Here is a 20,713-nt window from a genome sequence, read left to right as displayed (position 1 = left end):
TCAGGTGCTGTCCTGAAAGACGCCTTGGGAAATATTATTTTACAGAAGACAGCAAAGGAACATAACATGGTTTGTAATTACAGTTCAAATGGCAGGAAGCAACAAGTACATTGCACATCTGGCAAGATCAACAAGTATTTTCTGTTATTGCTTAAAGTGGAACTTTACCCATAACTTGATAAAAAATTATTTTCTTTAGCAAGGAACATACATTCCACATTGATAATTATGCTACCAAAATAAGTGCGTGCTGTAAATTGCCTCCAGCATTTCTTTTATCTTGCTGGAGGCTGCCATTTTGCTGAAGCCCAAAGCCCCTGAACAGCAGTAAATCATAAAGTAGAACCAAACCCATAGTTTTATTGGTTTCAAAAAACAGATAGCAATCTTGGCATTCCAGGAATGTAACGGTCACATTTTGGCTTGTGTCCTCAACAAAACTGTCAAACCATCAAATGACCGGTGTCATAACTGATCACATGTGATGCACCATGGCAGTAGCAGATCAAACAGAGGCAGCTTCCTTGGCTGTAAAGGATAGGAGGGCTTAATTCCGCTTTGAGACTGTCAGCAGATCGGCCTCTACAAACTCGGCAGGGCTTAAAAATGGCTAAAAACGGAGAGCAATTGAGCATGTGCAAAACAGGGTGAGACAGTGTATTGCTGGATTTTAAAAACAGTATAGGCACTTATTTTGAATGTTTTACATAGCTATACCTGCAAAAGGGGCCAGCCTGAAGTAATCTAGCAGGACTTAATTTTCTGACTAAAGTTCCACTTTAAAAGGGAAAGATTTACTATAACTGGTGCACACAGAATTTGGTGCAGCTGTGCATAGTAACCAATAGCTTCTAACTTCAGCTTGTTCAATTAAAGTGGTTAGTCATCTTTTCAAAAACTGTAGCTGTTGGCTTTTAACCACTTGCCGACCGCCGCACGCCGATGTACGTCCTAAGTTTGGCGGTGGATATCGTTGTTATGGCAGCAGCTAGCTGCCATAACCCCACTATCCCCGTTTTCGTGCAGCAGTCGGCTTTCAGATAAAAGTGGTATCTGCGGCGGATTCACCGCAAGATCACTTTTATCGGTGGCAGGAGAGGGCCCCCCCCTCTAGCCACGATCCTGTGCCCTCCGCCACTTACCGGAGCCATCGGTAGCGGCGGAGGCAATCGCGTCTGTCCCCTTGTTGTGCCTGGAGACGAGTGAGGGGAAGATGGCGCCCACTCGTCTCCATGACATTGCAGGGCGGAGGCAACGTCAAAACGTCACTTCCGCCCATGCGTCTTAAAAAGGCACATTTTTTTCAATGTCATTTTTTTTTAATGATTTTTTTTTTTTTTTTTTTATTGCATTTTAGTGCAAATATGAGATGTGAGGTCTTTTTGACCCCAGATTTCATATTTAAGAGGTCCTGTCATGCTTTTTCTATTACAAGGGATGTTTACATTCCTTGTAGAAGGAATAAAAGTGACACAATTTTTTTTTATTTTTTAAACAGTGTAAAAATAAATAAAATCATGTAAGAGCTTGCGTGCAGAAGAGAACGCATACGTGAGTAGCACCCGCATATGAAAACGGTGGTCAAACCACACATGTGAGGTATCGCCGCAATCATTAGAGCGAGAGCAATAATTCTAGCCCCAGACGCCCTCTGTAACGTAAAACATGCAACCTGTAGAATTTTTTAAACGTCGCCTATGGAGATTTTTGAGCGTAAAAGTTTGACGCCATTCCACGAGCGGGCGCAATTTTGAAGCGTGACATGTTGGGTATCAATTTACTTGGCATAACATTATCTTTCACAAGACAACTTTACTGTTGTCTTATTTTTTTATTCAAAAAAGTGAATTTTTTCCAAAAAAAGCGCGCTTGTAAGACCGCTGCGCAAATACCGTGTGAAAATAAGTATTGCAATGACCGCCATTTTATTCTCTAGGGTGTTAGAAAAAAAAAAACAATATATAAATCTTTGGGGGTTCTAAGTAATTTTCTAGCAAAAAAACTATTTTAAACATGTAAACACCTACATTCCAAAACAAGGCTGGTCCTTAAGTGGTTAATAAATAGACACTCACCTGTCTAAGGATCCAGTGCTGTCCTCCCCCGGCCAGTTTCTTCACTGGGCTTCAGTCCCCAGCATACTAACTGTGGACAGCTGTCTGACTGCTTGTGGCTTCACAGCCGGTTCACCACGCTACGTTATCTGAATGGTCCCACAGCTTTCTGGGACCTGTGACGTGTCCCAGAAGGCTGTGGGGTAAGGAGGGGCTTTGATTACCACGACAATCCGGCCAGAAGCGGGGGCCGGTTCCGGTTAAAAAAAAAAAAAAAAAAAAAAAAAAAAGGTGCCCACACCCCCCAAAAAAAAATAAAGTGCCAAATGTAAAGGAAGAGGGAAGAAAAGGAGGAAGGAAGGGAGGAAGGGAGGAAGGAAGGAAGGAAGGAAGGAAGGGAGGAAGGGAGGAAGGAAGGAAGGAAGGAAGGAAGGGAGGAAGGGAGGAAGGAAGGAAGGAAGGAAGGGAGGAAGGGAGGAAGGAAGGGAGGAAGGGAGGAAGGGAGGAAGGGAGGAAGGGAGGAAGGGAGGAAGGGAGGAAGGGAGGAAGGGAGGAAGGGAGGAAGGGAGGAAGGGAGGAAGGGAGGAAGGGAGGAAGGGAGGAAGGGAGGAAGGGAACTTCCCCTTTTGGTTGAAGTTCCACTTTAAAATTTGAAAATAAAACCTAGAAGCTGATTGGTTGATTTGCACAGCTGCATCAGATTCTGTGTGCACCAGTTTTAGTAAATTCTCCCCAAAAATGTTCTTAGTCTGAAGAAAAAGAAACCCAGCGCATTACTGAACTGGTCATCTGATTTGCATATAGTAAGGAAGACACATGAAAATACAGCATCTAAAAAACTGAAATAGAAAGGTTATTTTAACATTAAATCATGAAAAACAGATTTTGTAGCAAATGATGATTACTACATTTTATTAAAAGAGGATTTTTTCCTTTAACAAAAGCATGAGGAAATTGAAGTATATGTAAATACAAAAACGAAATATTTCTTGTCTGTATGAAAATTTCATGAATTCCCTACAAACAGTAGTGTCATACTACAAACATCAAGTTGTTTTGTAATACAAAACACACAAAAAAAAAAAAGTTTGCCCTTGCATATTACATAGCTCACTTAGAAGTATTTGAATTCTTCTCTATCAATACAATGTAATAGCAAAACTATATCAACATGTGTCCCGTGACTCAGAGTTGTGCAATGGTAATAAACCTGTAACTCCAGATGACACAGATCTCTAGTGATAAGGTTAATTCTTAGCAAACTCCTGATGTTTTTCTCGCATATCATTTTAAAAAGTACCGTACTTGCCACCTAAAATATATGATACCTGTTTTGTAGCTGCTAACAAACTGAATCAAGCATATCTTAGATCGCTTGGAGAGTCTAGCTGAGACAATGTCCTGAGAATTTCCAGATCCGCCCTAACTGCAAATAACTGTCTGTAATGACCAGCAGAGTTACTGCACACCCAAATGACTGACACACTCTAGGTCTAGGACAGAGATCTTCAAACTTTTCAAAGAAAGGGCCAGTCTACTGTCCTTCAGAATTTAGGAGGGCCGGATTTTGGCCAGTGGGGGTAGAAAATGTCCTGGACCCAGCATCAGTGACAATAAATATGGGCTCAGGTTTGGTGGTCAGCAGGAGGGGTAGTGCCCCATTATTGGTATTAGTAGGAGGAGTAGTGCCCTCTTACTGGTATTAGGATGAGGAGTAGCATTCCATCATTGGTATCAGTGGAAGAAATGGTGCCCCATTGCTGGCGTTAGTGGGAGGAATAGTTCGTCATATCATTGGGAGGAATAGTGCCCCAAGGGCCGGATAAAGGCTAGCAAAGGGCCACATCTGGCCCTCAGGCCACAGTTCGGAGACCCCTGGTCTAGGAGAAAGTGACAATTCCATCATAGCTTTGTAGGAGGCAGAGACCCAAACTACAATAAGAATACTCATAACTGGAGCCCCAAAACATATTAGCAGCCATTAGGTGCTGAAGCGAAACAAAGGCCAGGTTTACAAGCTTTCCTGCACCCCTAGCAAAAACACATTGCTGTTAATTGTTAATGGCACCCCCACACACTGGAAACTGCAACATGTTTTCCCGTGCTGGGAACCACACAGCACTATGCGGCTCCCCTGCGACTGTGTATTTGGAAAAGGTACAGAGACCTTTTCCCTTTGTTTTCCGTAGGTTCAGCAGCCCATTCAAATGTATAGGCTGCTGTGCCCACGCAAATGTGGCTTCCAGGAAACCGACACAGTGTAAACCTATCACAGCTGATCATCGTGTGAACCAGAAAGTGCCGGTAAATGGCATCCCTCGGTTCGCGCTGACAGGGAGAGCCGATCGGCGGCTCTCCCTGTCAGGGGGGGGGGGGTCTGTGCTGATAATCAGCACATTGATCATCAGCAAAGCCCCCTCAAATGTACAAATCACCTGTCAACCAGTACCCAGCAATGTAAAAACAATAAATTCTGCCAGTGCCCCCCATAGTGCCAATCACTGCCCACCACAGTGCCAATCACTGCCCAGCAGTAACACCTGTCAGTAGCTCATCATCAGTGCTGCCCATTAGTGCCGCCTGTCAGCGCCCATCACAGCCGCCTGTCAGCGCCCATCACAGCCGCCTGTCAGTGCCACCTATTGGTGCCCATCAGTGCTGCATATTAGTGCCGCCTATCAGTGCCCATCAATTCTACATATCATTGCCTACTCATAAATGCCCATCAGTGCCACCTCATCAGTGCCCATCAGTGAAAGGGAAAACAAAATTTAATCACAGAAACTAATAAAAACTCTTTTTTTTTTTCAAAAATTTTGGTCTTTTTTTCGTTTGTTTAGCAAAAAATAAAAACCGCAGAGGTGATTAAATACCACCAAAGAAAGCTCTATTTGTGGGAAGAAAAATATAAAAATTTACTTTGAGTACAGTGTTGCATGACCGCGCAATTGTCATTCAAAGTGTGACAGCGCTGAAAGCTGAAAATTGTCCTGGGGAGGAAGGGGCGTAAGTGCCTGGTATTGAAGTGGTTAAACATGTCGTACTTACCAGCTTTGTGCAGTAGTTTTGAACAGAGCAGCCCTGATCTTCCTCCTCTTGGGCTCCCCACTGGCGTTCTTGGCCCCTCCCTCCCGCCCCCATACAAAGTAGCTTCCTATGAGGGCTCCTGAGCTGCTGCTGTGTGTGTCCATTCACAGACGGAGCACGGCTTGCCCCGCCCCCACCCTCTGCTCATTGGCTCACTGGCTGTTCTAGTCAGTAGCGGGAGCCACTGGCTCTCGCTGCTGTCTCAGCCAGTGAGGAGAAGGAGAGACCAGGAAGAGCTGCTGCTCTCGTGCACATCGCTGGATTGAGATGGGGCTTAGGTAAGTATTGGGGAACTGCTGGGGGAGCTACACACAGGTTTTTTACTTTCCTGCATTCTAAAAAACTTGGCGCTTTTACAACCACTTTAAATTTAGTTACAGTGTCATAAGAAATTCATTGTATATCTTTAGAAAGTGTTCATATAAAATGTCAATTTGTCAAGATAGCTCCCATAATCCCCTGCAAAGTAGGGCTGGAAAAGTAGGAGAGTACTCCATTTAAAGGATAAGTTCAAATATTAAGAAAAAATAATAAATGCACATATTTTTGCAGAAACAAAAAAAAAGTGCATTTATTATTTTTTCCTACTGGAGCCTGGAAAACATTGCACCCATAATCTGTGAATTAGGAGTGCAATGTTAGGTTTCTGCAGACAAGCCCTGCAGCTATCAGCCCCTACCTCCATACACACAGGCAATTTAAAAGCTGCCGGGTTTGTGAATAAACTACAAGCGTGCTCATCAGCGTCCTCGCAGTTCATCAGCTGCGTTGGTCAGCGGTACTTGTAGTTCATTCATTTACAGGAAACTGTGAATAAATTATGTGTCTGTGTGGGCAGAGCCCCACCACGCTGTTTTTGAATTGTGATAGTGGGTGCAGGGAGAAGATCCACTGCCCACTGGCACACTGAGGGGGGAGATAAGGGGGAGAAGCGGCAGGAGTTGGAACATGTTACATGTTCCACCCTAAATAAAGCTGGAATGTGTAATATGTTCCAATTCCAAATGTGAATTACTCCTTTCAGTTCTATTGCACTGGACAATTTCAAAACTCTGTTAGCTTGCTGACAGAAGTAGAGAGAACAAGGATGCATGCTAAAGAAAATTCAACCACCACCTCTGATACATTTCATCCACAAGACTGGCCTTAACAGCAGAGGTATAATGGTGAAGCATGTCAAAGGAGGTCCCAGGCCGGAATTCTATGTCTTTGTTTTCTTGATGAATAAAGTTACCAGCATTTGAATTTTCCTTGTATTTGTGCAGTTTGTGGGGCATAGGATTAGCTTCTGCTGGCATTCAGCACCCGATCTTCCATGAGGATGACCTGATTCAGTGCTTGGGAGAAGTGTACCCTATACCAGTGGTTCTCAACCCCCAACAGGCCATGTTTTGGGAATTTCCCTTAGATAAAATAGCTGTCCAAAATACCAAGCCATACTCTGATTTAAAGCACCTCTACAAGATAGAGGAAAACCTGCCAACTTGGTCTGTAGGGGGTACTTGAGGACTGAGATTGAAAACCACTGCCCTATACTATAGAACGGAGACCTGCCTAAAGCTCAGTTTTAATAAGGCATCACAATAAGAGCAAAGATGCTGCCCAAAGTAACACATATCTGCCAATCAGAAAAATCAACCTGCTGAAGTCAGCACAGTAAAAATAGTATTTAATTGGCCAACATGGGTAAATGTACACTGCATACTGTTCTTTGTCCTAGAGAGGAAATATTCCAATAGGGAGACTAGTTCTGGCTACACCCCGGGATTCCCTCACTTTGGAGGGATTGCCTCTCACTTCCTTATCTTATTATATACAGTATGAACAGCTGGATATTTATTCATCTTGTAACAACATCAGTTTAAAGCAGACTATAGATGGAAAGATTTGCTGTCCCCGCCGGGAGAACACAGTGATTACTGATAGAGTCTATAAAGAACTATTTATATGTAAAATCCGACAGCCTGCTCATACGTGGTTCGAATCTCGGCTGGTCCTTGCCGAACTGGCAGATTGGAACCTATTACCGTCTTAAGTATGGCCACTAACATTTTATGTTATCCCTCAAGTGTAGCGTATACTCACGTTGTGCTGCTGCTACTATGCTCTCCAATACGCTCATACTGTCCAGATCTAGAGGAAACGTTGTTGATTGCCGGTGAATGTTCCTCGGTGGGGCTAGATTCCGTGGAGCTGTAGTCATTGTATGTGTCATTCCTCAGCCTGGTGGTAGCCATGGTTCCTAAAATTGTAAGAACATTACTAAAAGAATCTACAAGGGTTTGTGGACAATATTATAATATTTCATCTTTTTAAAGTGGATGTAATCCCTAATAAAGAACTTCTCTTATTTACTACATTTTAAGAGGTTCCTGCAGGAGAACATAAATGCAATTTTTTTTTTTTCGTGCAAAAATACGTTTGTTGATTTATTTATTTTTTTTAATAAAAAGGTAAACTTATCCTCTAACTATATTTTAATCCTTATACTACTAGCCTTAGTAAATAGATAGGATGGTGCATTATTTTTAATTTTTTTAATGTTACTTCAGTTGTTTTCTGGTATAGACCAAAATTACATACATCCCATGAGTCTTCATTGGCCATTTTTCTTCCTTCATCTGGAGGAGGAGCTCTCAGCTAAGCACACCCTCATGCCTGAGCTAAGGGCAGAAGGATTCCAGGAAGTAAATGCTACATTAATCATCTGCCCTTACTCAAGATGGCCATAGCTAGAAATGCTAGGGCGTGTTTTTAGAGCGATTTTCCAAATTAAGCACGGAGACATGAATGGGTGGAGGCGTTTGCTGTGAATATTAAAAATGAACTAAACAGCATTTTCAGTTTCTGGTGCTCAGATACAGTTAAGGTGGTTGCAAACCCTCACATACACCCAGTAAAGTGAACAGCCTCAGGTTATACACAGAGATGAAACAAATCCTCCTACATAGGTTTTACTTGTTTATCTGCAGCCGTCTCTTGTCTACACCCCTTCAAAAAGTTAGAATGTGTTAAAAAAAAATCTTTTTTCATATGTCAGGAATACAGAGGAGTGGGTGGAGAGACACAGAGAGTTACAGTGTGTGAGAGCTGATTGGAGAAAAGGAACACACTCCCTTCCACACAGAACTGTTTCCTAAATAGACAAGCTGTCTGCTGAGCCCTCCTCTCCCTCCCGACACAAATTTATTTCATGTGTCGGAAAACTTCTCAGAAGTGACTCATGCTGATAACAGAGGAACCACCAGAGAGAAACGACACTTAGACCCCTTTCACACTGAGCCATGGCCGCGTTCCCGGTAAAGTGTCGCTTATTTTAGGCGCTCAGCAGAGGCTATTTCCAGAGTCAAAGCACCTGAAAACCACCGCAGTGTGAAAGCAGTCTTAGAGCTTTGGAGATAGATATGTAAACACTACAAATATATGTGCTTTGCTCAAATTCCATGACTGAGGTTTACAACCACTTTAAACATTTTTTTCGCTCACCATTGATAAATCTGTATATTTCATCATTCTCCAGGGAAAATCAATTTTATTTTTGTAGTAGTTCCTTGTAACTTAAATTTTGTTGTCGTCTGAATTCTCTCCAATTCAAGGACATTCTTCTTAAAGTGATTGTAAAGTCTTGTTTGTTTTTTTTCTATATAAATAATAAAAACATGTTATACTTACCTGCTCTATGCAGTGGATTTGCATGGAGCAGCACGGATCCTCCTCTTCTCCAAGCCGAGCTGCAGTTCTGTGCGTCAATTCAGACACGGAGCTGCGGTTCTGCCCTGCCCCTCTCTCTGATTGGCTGACTTTAATTGACAGCAGCGGGAGACAATGGCGCCGCTGCTGTGTTTCAGCCAATCAGGAGGGAGAGCCCCAGAGGGCCGAGACACTCGTGGACATTGCTGGACAGAGATGGGGCTCTGGTAAGTATTAGGGGAGATGCTGCACTCTGAAGGATTTTCATCTTAATGCATAGAATGCATTAAGATAAAAAACCTTCTGACTTTACAACCCCTTTAAGTATTGGTGACCAAAACTGAACAGCATACTCAAAAGGTCAGTGTTTTGTGAAGTGGTAGAATTACTGTTTTATCTCTTGCGTAAATACACTTTCAAATGCAAGCTAAGAGTCTGCTAGCCTACCTGGATACAGAAAGGCATTGCATGCTATTGCCGAGTCCGTAGTCCACAAAGATCCAAGAACTTGTTCCATCCTCAAGAGCTTCTTCCCCTAGTCAGTAACTTGCAAGTTTTTTTATTTTTTGAAACTCCCAGGTGCATTACTTTACATTTTTCAATATTAAAAGAGAAATATGGCCTAAGCCTTTTTGGTCATACCTCTCTTCTGAGTGCACTTACTTCTGCACTCCTGCGACCCAGAATCAGCAGACAGTGGGCTAAAGTCCACTGTCGGTTAATGCCACACAGCCACTCCAAGCTCTGGAAGGATCCCAACCATATTGTCAGGATCCACCCAGATGCCCGATTAGCAGCTGGCTTGGCCTCTCAGCGCGATGCTGAGAGTTGGAGCCAGCAGCTTTCTCCCCAGCACAGCGCTCCAGTGAGCACTGGAGGGGCAGAGCAGAGAGTGATAACAAAGTCCCCACTCTCTGCTCTGGGAAGCCCGAGAACTAAGCAATCGGCCAACATGTGATCACTAAGTTCTCCCTTGCGGGAGACAGCTGTAGCACAAGACCGATGCTGCAGCATATGAAGTATAAAATGTTTGTTTTTTCTCCTCCTTAAACCGCTAGCCGACCAGCCGCCACAGATATACTGCGGCAGGTTGGCACGGCTGAGCAAATTGCCGTAGCTGTACGTTGCTCCTTTAAGACGTCATAGCAGGGGCGTGCTCGCGCCCCCCGAAGCGGATGCACGTGCCTGCAGGCGCGATGTCCGCCGGGCACCCGTGATAGCTCGTGGTAGAACGAGAACGGGGATGGATGTGTATGTGTGTGTGTCAACACACAAATCCCGGTTCTCTCAGGGGAGAGGAGACAGATCGTGTGTTCATACAAACTCCCCTAGTCAGTCCCATCCCCATAAAGTTAGAACACACCTAGGGAGGACAGTGTGTTAACCCCTTCCCTGCCAGTGACATTTATACAGTAATCAGTGGCTATGTTTAGCTCTGATCACTGTATAAATGTCAATGGTCCCAAAATAGTGTCAAAAGTGTTCGATCTGTCCACCGCAATGTCGCAGTCCTGATAAAAATTGCAGATCGTTGCCATTACTAGTAAAAAAATAATAAAAATGACATAAATCTATCCCCTATTTTGTAGATGCTATAACTTTTGTGCAAACCAATCAATATACACTTATTGCATTTTTTTTTTTTTACCAAAAATAAGTAGAATATATACATCTTCCTAATCTGATGAAGAAATGTATTTTATATTTTTTTTATTTATTATAGCAAAAAGTACAAAATTTTGTGTTTTTTTTGAAAATTGTTGGTCTTTTTTTGTTTATAGCACAAAAAATAAAAATCGCAAAGGTAATCAAATACCACCAAAAGAAAGCTCTATTTGTGGGGAAAAAAAAAAAAGGGACATAAATTTTGTTTGGGTACAATATCGCACAACCGGCAATTGTCAGTTAAAGCCACTCAGTGCCGTGTCGCAAAAAATGGCCTGGTCAGGAAGGGGGAAAATCCTTTCCGGGGCTGAAGTGGTTAAACCTCATCTGTCATAGAAATGGCCACCCCTCTATTTTATTCAGGTCCTAATGCAAAGTTGCTAAATCCTGCAGTGAAGCTATTGACCTGTTTAGCTTTGTATAATCAGCAAACAGAGGTTTAGCTATTTATTCCAATCTATATATCATAGCTTACCACTCACTCACAACCCTACACCAGAAAATGAGCCATTTCTCTTTACTCTCTGAACGCATCCCCGTAACCAGCTTTCTATCCATATGTACATACATTTTTTTCAATGCCATACATTCAATGCATATACTATACACAAATGTGGATCGGCATTGTTCAATTTAAAGGAGTAATCAGTTTTCAGAAAAAAAAAAAACACGTTAAACTGTTTTCTATTAATGGAGCAGTGCTTAGAAGGATGACAACTATTCAGCACTAACAAGTTAAATGTGAGTATTGGATTCAGCCAACATTGGGCCTCTGAATATCAGTCATGGATGGAGGTTTACTCTTTGCTGCTTTAAGCAGTTAATGGCAGTAAATCTGGTTGCATTCGTTCAATTCTGGCAATTGCCCAGCTTAATATAGTTTAAGGTCAGCACTGACCTATTGACTTAAAGAATCAGGTTACCTTTCCTACGGACATCTCAGATCAAGCAACTGTTCAATTCTCATGACTGTAATGCACTCTGCATATCTGTGTAAGTGATTGCACAACGTGGAAAATAAAGAGAACTAAAGACCGGCATTCATACTGTATACCAATGCAGAATAGTTTTCTGACCAAAAAAAAAAAATGATGATTCATGAGTTAAAGCCAATTTAAACCATCGCCCAGATTATTCTTGCACAAACTAAAGACCACAAATGCAGATTTTACATATTGTAGCAGGAATTCAATTGTAGCTGACTGCACACTTCCTGGTCGGCTTGGTAGGTTAGGTTTTCAGAAGTATGATATTGGAAAAAAAATCCTTTAGAATTTGATTGTGAAAATGAACATACTTCACAAAATTATGCCATAAATTTACATTTACTAATCTGTCTGAGATATTCACACCACTACCCCAATAGTCATCTCTGCTCATCCAGACACCCCACCTTTTTCTGTATTCACCCATCTTCTCCTGTACATACTCCATTTTGTCACTTATCACCTCTTCCTCCCCTGCACTCATGCCCTCACCCCACTAATCACCCCTCCTCCCCTGCACTCATGCCCTCACCCCACTAATCACCCCTCCTCCCCTGCACTCATGCCCTCACCCCACTAATCACCCCTCCTCCCCTGCACTCATGCCCTCACCCCACTAATCACCCCTCCTCCCCTGCACTCATGCCCTCACCCCACTAATCACCCCTCCTCCCCTGCACTCATGCCCTCACCCCACTAATCACCCCTCCTCCCCTGCACTCATGCCCTCACCCCACTAATCACCCCTCCTCCCCTGCACTCATGCCCTCACCCCACTAATCACCCCTCCTCCCCTGCACTCATGCCTTCACCCCACTAATCACCCCTCCTCCCCTGCACTCATGCCTTCACCCCACTAATCACCCCTCCTCCCCTGCACTCATGCCCTCACCCCACTAATCACCCCTCCTCCCCTGCACTCATGCCCTCACCCCACTAATCACCCCTCCTCCCCTGCACTCATGCCCTCACCCCACTAATCACCCCTCCTCCCCTGCACTCATGCCCTCACCCCACTAATCACCCCTCCTCCCCTGCACTCATGCCCTCACCCCACTAATCACCCCTCCTCCCCTGCACTCATGCCCTCACCCCACTAATCACCCCTCCTCCCCTGCACTCATGCCCTCACCCCACTAATCACCCCTCCTCCCCTGCACTCATGCCTTCACCCCACTAATCACCCCTCCTCCCCTGCACTCATGCCCTCACCCCACTAATCACCCCTCCTCCCCTGCACTCATGCCCACACCCCACTAATCATCCCCCATAATCATGTACTACAATGTCGTCACCCACTAATCACTTTTCCTGTTCTCACACTGCCACCCATCTCATCATGTTCTCATACTGTCATCCTGCTAATCAGCCCTCCTGTTCTCACAATGACACCCCAACAATCACCCCTTCTAAAGCTATCCCCGCAAACTAACCTCTCACTATCTCACCACATCACACTCTTCCTCCTGTGTGCAAATCCCCCCTCCCAGCACACATCACTCCTCTTAAAGCGGGGTATCTGATCTAGCTGATGCCACCATCACTTGCTGACAACTACAAAACTTACATAAATACTGACCCCAAGATATTCCTGATAATATTCGTTTATAAACCTCGTATAATATAAATACATTTAAAAAAAAAAAAAAGATGCAAGCATTAAAATCACTGACTTACCGTGCAGCTGTTCACCATTCAAACCCCCACTAACATCACCATGGTAACACAAGCCGGGCCTATTTCTGCAAATCTGTGAGTCAGATGCCAACTCGTGCCCTGTGCACAGAGTACAAACCAGCTGTCAGCTCCTCCTCTACTGACGGTACTACACTGTCCCCTCCCTCCTGTCCCCAAGGTCGGTGTCCGGACCACACCAACACTTACAGCCTGATCGCCTCTTCTCTTCCACCTCACTCCATCCCCGCTACACATTTCAGTCACGTGACCCTCCCCCTTGATCAGCTGACCATCTCACCACAACGCAAGCGAGGATGTTTATCTTTTATTTTTTTATCCGGTTTCTTAACCACTTGCATAAAACTTTATTGTTCCAGGAACATTATTGATAAGAACAACCATGCCTTTCTGTGTGTTAGTCTGCTCATTGAGGATGTGATGATAACCCTTTTGTGATGTGGCCGGATGTAGTGAGCCTTCTCTAGTCACTGTGGACAAAAAGAGTTCAGAAATTCCCATGTATCCAGGTCATGTTCAAACAAAGAAAGAATCGTGCGAGCCAAACAGTCCAATGCCAGGTGATAATACCTAGCTGCAGGCGCAGATCACGTTTCATAACCGTGCAAATTAACGTAGAGAGATGTTATACGCTGCGCTAGGGTGAACCAAATAAATATGTGAACTCCTTTATGAGAGTTAGAAACAAATAATGTGTTAATCAAGATTAAATGAATATAAAAAACTCATGTGTATACATTCTTTTCATCTAAAACATTAAAGTGCAATGTGCATATAAATAGCACCACATCCTACAGTGCATACATAGATATGAAAGTGCCCAGTGTTCCACACTGATAATGAACAGTCCTGTTAAATGATCCTTTGTGATATGTGGAAAAAAGTCCTAGAAAATATTATCAAAATAAGTGCATAAAACGGTGTTCATGTATGGTGACATCCAACATGCCCAACAGATCCTAAATGCTGCAAACCATGCTTCGGTGCACTTCAGTGATCCTCCTAGGTTGTTGCGCTCACCTCAGAGCGTGTGACACAGCTGCTAATTGCGTCAAAACACGCTTTGGAGCCACCCCCGGGCTCTATACTGATATTCAGGTGCCGATCTCCAGCCTGGTTCAATGCAGCTCCATAACATAAACGAAAGAGAACTCCATAGTGTAATAACATAGGTATATTTATTGAAATAAAACACACTCCCCACAAAGAGGTACTCACATTATGTTGGTGCGTAAGTGCACCGCTCTATAACAAGCCTCCAAAGTTTCAAAATTGCACTTATGGCATGTGGTATGGTATGCGTCTCTTACAAACAGACTCCTTGCTGCTTACTCCGTCCTGGCCCCTCCCCTACGCGTGTTCAACACAGGGATCACGTGTCTTCATCCCTCTACTCTTATATCAAGACATCGCTTGTATATCAAGGTAAAATTTATTAAAACATTTTGCTTGTCTTGCAAAACGCTCTCAAATCAAGTTACTCTCAAACTAAGGTTTTACTGTATATATTAAATACATTGCAGCTAACTGAATTAACTGCCTACCTGAAGTATATTAGAAACAGTACAGCAGGAACGGTCTGCAGTGAGATCTAGCTAACTGAATAAACTGCCTGCTCAAAGTCAGTCTCTCTCTCTCTCTCTCTCTCTCTCTCTCTCTCTCTCTCTCTGGCCAATTATGGCTCTTTGCTGACGGCGCTGTGATTGGCCAAAGCATGCGGGTCATAGTGCATGTTTGGCCAATCATCAGCGAGCAATGCACTGCTATGACTCAGAGCATTATGGGGCGTGACGCGCCGCTCGAATTTGACGCGAATGCCCCATAATGTTCGCTATTTGGCGAACGATCGAACAGCCGATGTTTGAGTCAAACTCATGTTTGACTCAAACTCTAAGCTCATCCCTATTCCTAGGCATGTTTAACCATGGCATTTTACCCATGAAGAAAAATAATTATGTGGCCATTCATCTCATAAATAGGTTAAATATGTTAATTGTTATTGTAAATGATATTCCAGTCATAATCAACCTAAAAAACAATAACTTTACCCATATTCCTATGAGAAACAGGTCAAATGTATTACATAGGATGTTTAGCTAAGATATTCCACCCATAATCCCCATGTAGAAAAATAATTATATGCATATTCTCATCAGAAATGAGTTAAATATGTTGCTATGTATATTTATAAACATTATTACACCCACAATCCCCATGTAGAAAAATAATTATATACATATTTATATCAGAAATAGGTCTAATATATTCCTATGTATGTCTAACTACAATATTCCACCCATAATCTCCATGTAGAAAAAGTATATGCATATTATTAGTAATGGGTTAAATATGTTCATTGTCGGATGTTAACATGATATTCCTCTAATAATCCCCATGAGAAATAATAATTCTACCCATATTCCCATCAAAAACAGGTCAAATGTAATTTTTACATTACTTCTGTATAATTTACTATGATCCTGTTGTACAGCTGCATATATATATCAGCAAGTGAAGAGTTAAACATTAGCAACTGCTTCTTGCAACATTGTATCAAGCACTGCAGGAAAGAATAACATATTTTGAGAAACAACATTACCATATATATGTGTATAAAGTACACTGACATCTAGTGAGAGTTCTCAGTATTACAGCCAATAATCCAATCATCCCATCATCCCAATATGCAGTTTAGTACGTCCCATTTTTATGTAAGTTAACATGCATTTTAAAGTAGAAGTAAACCCTTTTTTGGCACTTGTCCCCACAGGTAAACCTATAATAACAATGACTTACATCATTGTGGCGCGGCCAAACAGGCGCCAGAAGGAAGATTGGGTGAAGATGGAAGCACCTGTCAGTGCCGACGCAGGTGGGCTTCATTCTAAGGTAAATGCACTATATTGTCAAAAGTATTGAGACGCCTTTAATGGCATCCCAGTCTTAGTCCGTAGGGTTCAATATTGAGTTGGCCCACCCTTTGCAGCTATAACAGATTCAATGCTTCTGGGAAGGCTGTCCACAAGGTTTAGGAGTGTGTCTATGGGAATGTTTGACCATTCTTCCAAAAGCGCATTTGTGAGGTCAGGCACTGATGTTGGACGAGAAGGCCTGGCTCACAGTCTCCGCTCCTAATTCATCCCAAAGGTGTTCTATTGGATTGAGGTCAGGACTTTGTCTAGGCCAGTTAAGTTCCTCCACCCCAAACTTGCTCATCCATGTCATTATGAACCTTGCTTTGTGCAATGGTGTGCAGTCACGTTGGAACAGGAAGGGTCCATCCCCAAACTGTTCCCACAAAGTTGAGAACATGAAATTGTCCAAAATGTTTTGGCATGCTGATGCCTTAAAGCGGTTGTATGCCCAAAAAAAACACAAAAAAAAAAACTGTAAGGCAAAGGTATAATGAGCTAGTATGCACTGCATACTAGCTCATTATGAAATACTTACCTTAGAACGAAGCTCTCACAGGGCCCCCGGTCACTGCTGAGGGAGCTGACATGTTCCATCAGCATTTCTTCCGGGTTCGCGGCTCCGACGCTGTGAGTGGCCAGAGTCTCGATGATGTCACTCCCACGCGTGCGCCCTTCGTTCCAGCACGATATGCCGGACCTTCACTGTGCATGCAAGATGAATATCTCCTAAACCGTGTAGGTTTAGGAGATATTCATTTTACCTACAGGTAAGCCTTATTATAGACTTACCTGTAGGTAAAAATGACAAAGCGGACAATACAACTGCTTTAAGAGTTCCCTTCACTGGAACTAAGGGGCCAAGCCCAACCCCTGAAAAACAAGCCTACATCATAATCACCATCTCCAATAAATGATTTGGGCCAGTGCACAAAGCAAGGCCTATGAAGACATGGATGAGCGAGTTTGGGTTGGAGGAACTTGACTGGCCTGCACAGAGTCCTGACCTTAACCCAATGGAACACCTTTGGGATGAATTAGAGTGGAGACTGTGAGACAGGCCTTCTCGTCCAACATCAGTGCCTGACCTCACAAATGCGCTTCTGGAAGAATGGTCAAACATTCCCATAGACACACTCCTAAACCTTGTGGACAGCCTTCCAAGAAGAGTTGAAGCTGTTATAGCTGCAAAGGGTGGGCACCTCAATACTGAACCCTACGGACTAATGCCTTGTACACACGATCGGACATTAATCAGACATTCCGACAACAAAACCCATGGATTTTTTCCGACGGATGTTGGCTCAAACTTGTTTTGCGTACACACGGTTGCACAAAGTTGTCGGAATTTCCGATCGCCAAGAACGCGGTGACGTACACCACATACGACGAGACTAGAAAAGGCCAGTTCAGAACCAAGCGCGGCACCCTTTGGGCTCCTTTTGCTAATCTCGTGTTAGTAAAAGTTTGGTGAGAGACGATTCGCGCTTTTTCAGACTCGTGGCTTTCAGATCGTTTTCTGCGGTTCAGTTTGTGCTTGTGGGTTTGTATCTGCTCTTCAGTGCGTGCAAGCAAGCTATGCGTGACTTTGTCATTGTGTTCCTGTTCGTTCATTACTGTTTTTCAGGTCACTCTTCACAGGCCTTGCTGTTCTTCAGTGCGTTCTGTTACTTCGTTCTGAGCAGCCAACCGTTTTCTAGCCATGTTGCGTATACGTACTCCTCGTAGAGTTTGTGCTGTGCGGGGGCTTGGTGTTGGGGTCCTGACCTTGACACAAGTCCAGTCCATAAGCAGGGTGGGGAGGAGTTCATGGACCAAGAATTGGTTGCTTCAGGGTGACCAGTTCTGTCATATGCCTTTGCTCCGTGAGTTCCGCGAGAATAATCCTGATGATTTCAGGAACTTTCTCCGGATGACGGACCCCGTATTTCACCGTTTGTTGGCTTTGCTGACCCCCTATATTAGCAGGCAGGATACCTGCATGAGGCAAGTCATCACTCCGGAGCAGAGGCTAGTCGCCACCCTGCGGTACTTGGCGACGGGGAGAAGCCTGCAGGACCTCAAGTTCTCGACAGGCATCTCCCCCCAGGCTCTGGGTATCATTATCCCAGAGACCTGTTATGCCATCATCCAGGTTCTGCAGAAGGAGTATATTAAGCAGGCCCGGATTTACTCCCTTTGCCGCCCCAAGGCCGGGTCCTTCAATGCCGCCCCCACACACACACACACACACACACACACACACAACCATTTTCGTCCTTTATCGATAACTGCTACAATAGATCAATTAAAAACATATCTCCACACACGAGAACACTGAAAATAACTGGCTTTAATTATACAGACTGAAAGTACTCTGTAATGCAGAAAATGTCTATAATAATAATAATACAGTACACATTGCAAATCCTAACCAGTACTGCATTTTTTATGATAAATAATAATGATAATAATAGAGATCAGATCCCAGGCAGCATTGCAGGACAGTCCAGCTGTTTTGCACTAAGCCACAAACACACTGACAGCCCTGATCTGTGCCCCTATTGTCACACTCCACAAAACAGCTGGGCTGACAGTCTACAGCACTATAACATCACAATGCCTAATAACAAAAAGTAAAAAATAAAATCTCCAACACAATGCACCTACAAACTACACTGCATAACGTTGCATAGAACGCAAAACAAAACCCAAAAGCAACACATGAAGGAATTTCTAAGGGTGCAAAGCAATACATAAATTGCAACATACACACACACACACAAAAAAAACTCCTGCACCCCCCAGCTCCCCCCTCTCCCTTCTCCTGCCCAAATTCTGCAGCCTAGATCTGGCGATTAGCAGCAAATGATAGGTGTACCTTATACTTTGGTCTTTAAAAATACCCATAAATAAATGGTATCTTGATGTTGGCCAAGAATGTTTGTGTCTAATCTGCTTTCCATGTTTATGTGCAAAAGGACAATTTTTTTTGTTTTACTCCACAGTTTCCTTCCACACCACAGGAATGGCAGACTGTGGCCTCCCACTTTGCCCAGCGGTGGGACTTTCCTAACTGCGGAGGGGCAATTGATGGGAAACACGTCCACATCATCCCACCACCCAACTCGGGGTCGTACTATTATAATTATAAGGGGTTCAATAGTATTGTGATGTTGGCGGTGGTGTCGGCTACTTATGAATTTCTGTATGTGGACGTGGGGAAGAATGGCCAGATGTCCGATGGTGGAGTCATCGCCCAGACGGAGTTCTACAGGCGTCTCCAGAATGGCAGCTTGGACTTGCCACATCCAGAAGACAATGTGGAAGGACTCCCATTCGTCTCTGTTGCGGATGAAGCTTTTGCGCTGGGGGACCATGTTATGCGGCAATTCCTGATGAGGACCCTCACCCCGGACCAGAGGGTTTTTAATTACCAGCTGGCCAGAGCCAGAAGAGTGGTGGAGAACACGTTTGGAATCCTGGCCAGCCGGTTCCGCCTATTTCTTACACCCATACATATGGCGGAGTACAAACTGAATCATATTATCCTGGCGTGCTGTGTTCTACACAACTTTTTACGGCAACATTCTGCCAACTATGCTGGCTCAGTTGGGCCTGAGGCCGGAATTCAAAATGAACCAACCCTGACGGCGCTTGAAAGTGGCCGTCCTGGCTTGCCCCCCCTGAGTGCCCGTGATGTCCGACTAAGATACCTTGAATTCTTTGCAGGTAGGGGAGCTATCAATATGCCAGACAATGTGTAAAACCTTTATCAAATAAAATTAAAAAAAATAAGCAAATCTTTGGTGACATTTACTGCTTGTGTTTGTTTTAGCTGACCATGACAGAAATGTTGTGAGTCCTGAACACGGCATGATTGTGTAACCTTACAAAGCACTGTTGGGTGTTATTTACTAAAGGCAAAGACACTTTGCACTACAAGTGCACTTGAAACTGCACTTGTAGTGCAAAGTAGATTTGCCCTTAGGAAATAACACCCATTGTCACAGAAAACAGCAATTATAGCACCACAAAAGTGTTGTAGCGTTGAGACAATAATCCACACATTCTTGATTAACAATCTTTTTAATACCTGCACAATCACATGTGCATTTAGAAAAGGTTTTTAAAACAAACCAACATGTTTGTTGTATGACAATTTTTGGGGTCACGTTAGAAAAAGTAGAAATGTCCATTTAAGATAAAACAGGCATGTTTAAAACCAACAAGAAAGACACAAATCTTGAACTTACAAAGTTCACATTTGGTAGAACTTGAAGGCAATATCAGACATGAGTATTTAGAAACTGTGTTTGATATTGCGTTCAGATGGGGTGAAGTCACCCCCGGAAAAGCCAAATTTTGAAGATGCACACAAATAGCCGAATGTCAACATATGCTAGCTGCCATCATGGGGGATCAAGGGACGTGTTTTGGGGGTGCAACCCTTCCTCTCAGGTACTTTATTATTGAGGAAGGGGTTGCACCCCCAAAACGCGTCCATTGATCTCCCGTGATGGCAGATAGCACATGTTGACACACTGTGTGCCTCTTCAAAATTTGGCATTTCTACAATTAGACAAAAAATGTTAAAAAATTGTAGCACACCAAAAAACAAAGGGATTTGGAGGGGGTTTTAAAC

At 43.5% G+C, this 20,713-nt stretch overlaps 1 protein-coding gene across 4 annotated transcripts in view; it reads right to left on the bottom strand.

Moving 5' to 3' along the window:
• LOC141132560 (proton-coupled amino acid transporter 1-like) overlaps positions 1-14,523 on the bottom strand; it is a 139,976-nt gene extending 125,453 nt beyond the window's left edge. The window contains exons 1-2 of one of the 4 annotated variants that reach the window (XM_073621121.1): positions 14,396-14,523; positions 7,227-7,383 (exon numbers count right to left, since the gene is read on the bottom strand). In XM_073621121.1, coding sequence (XP_073477222.1) covers positions 7,227-7,378 — 152 coding nt within the window. In that variant the 5' untranslated portion in view covers positions 7,379-7,383; positions 14,396-14,523. The other 3 variants (XM_073621120.1, XM_073621119.1, XM_073621122.1) reach the window with 3 other exon arrangements.
• Positions 14,524-20,713: the final 6,190 nt, after the last annotated feature.

The sequence above is a fragment of the Aquarana catesbeiana genome, linkage group LG03 (assembly GCF_042186555.1).
Source record: "Aquarana catesbeiana isolate 2022-GZ linkage group LG03, ASM4218655v1, whole genome shotgun sequence".
NCBI lineage: Eukaryota > Metazoa > Chordata > Amphibia > Anura > Ranidae > Aquarana > Aquarana catesbeiana.
The sequence above is the reverse complement of the archived record's forward strand: the minus strand, read 5'-3'. Positions and strand labels throughout refer to the sequence as shown.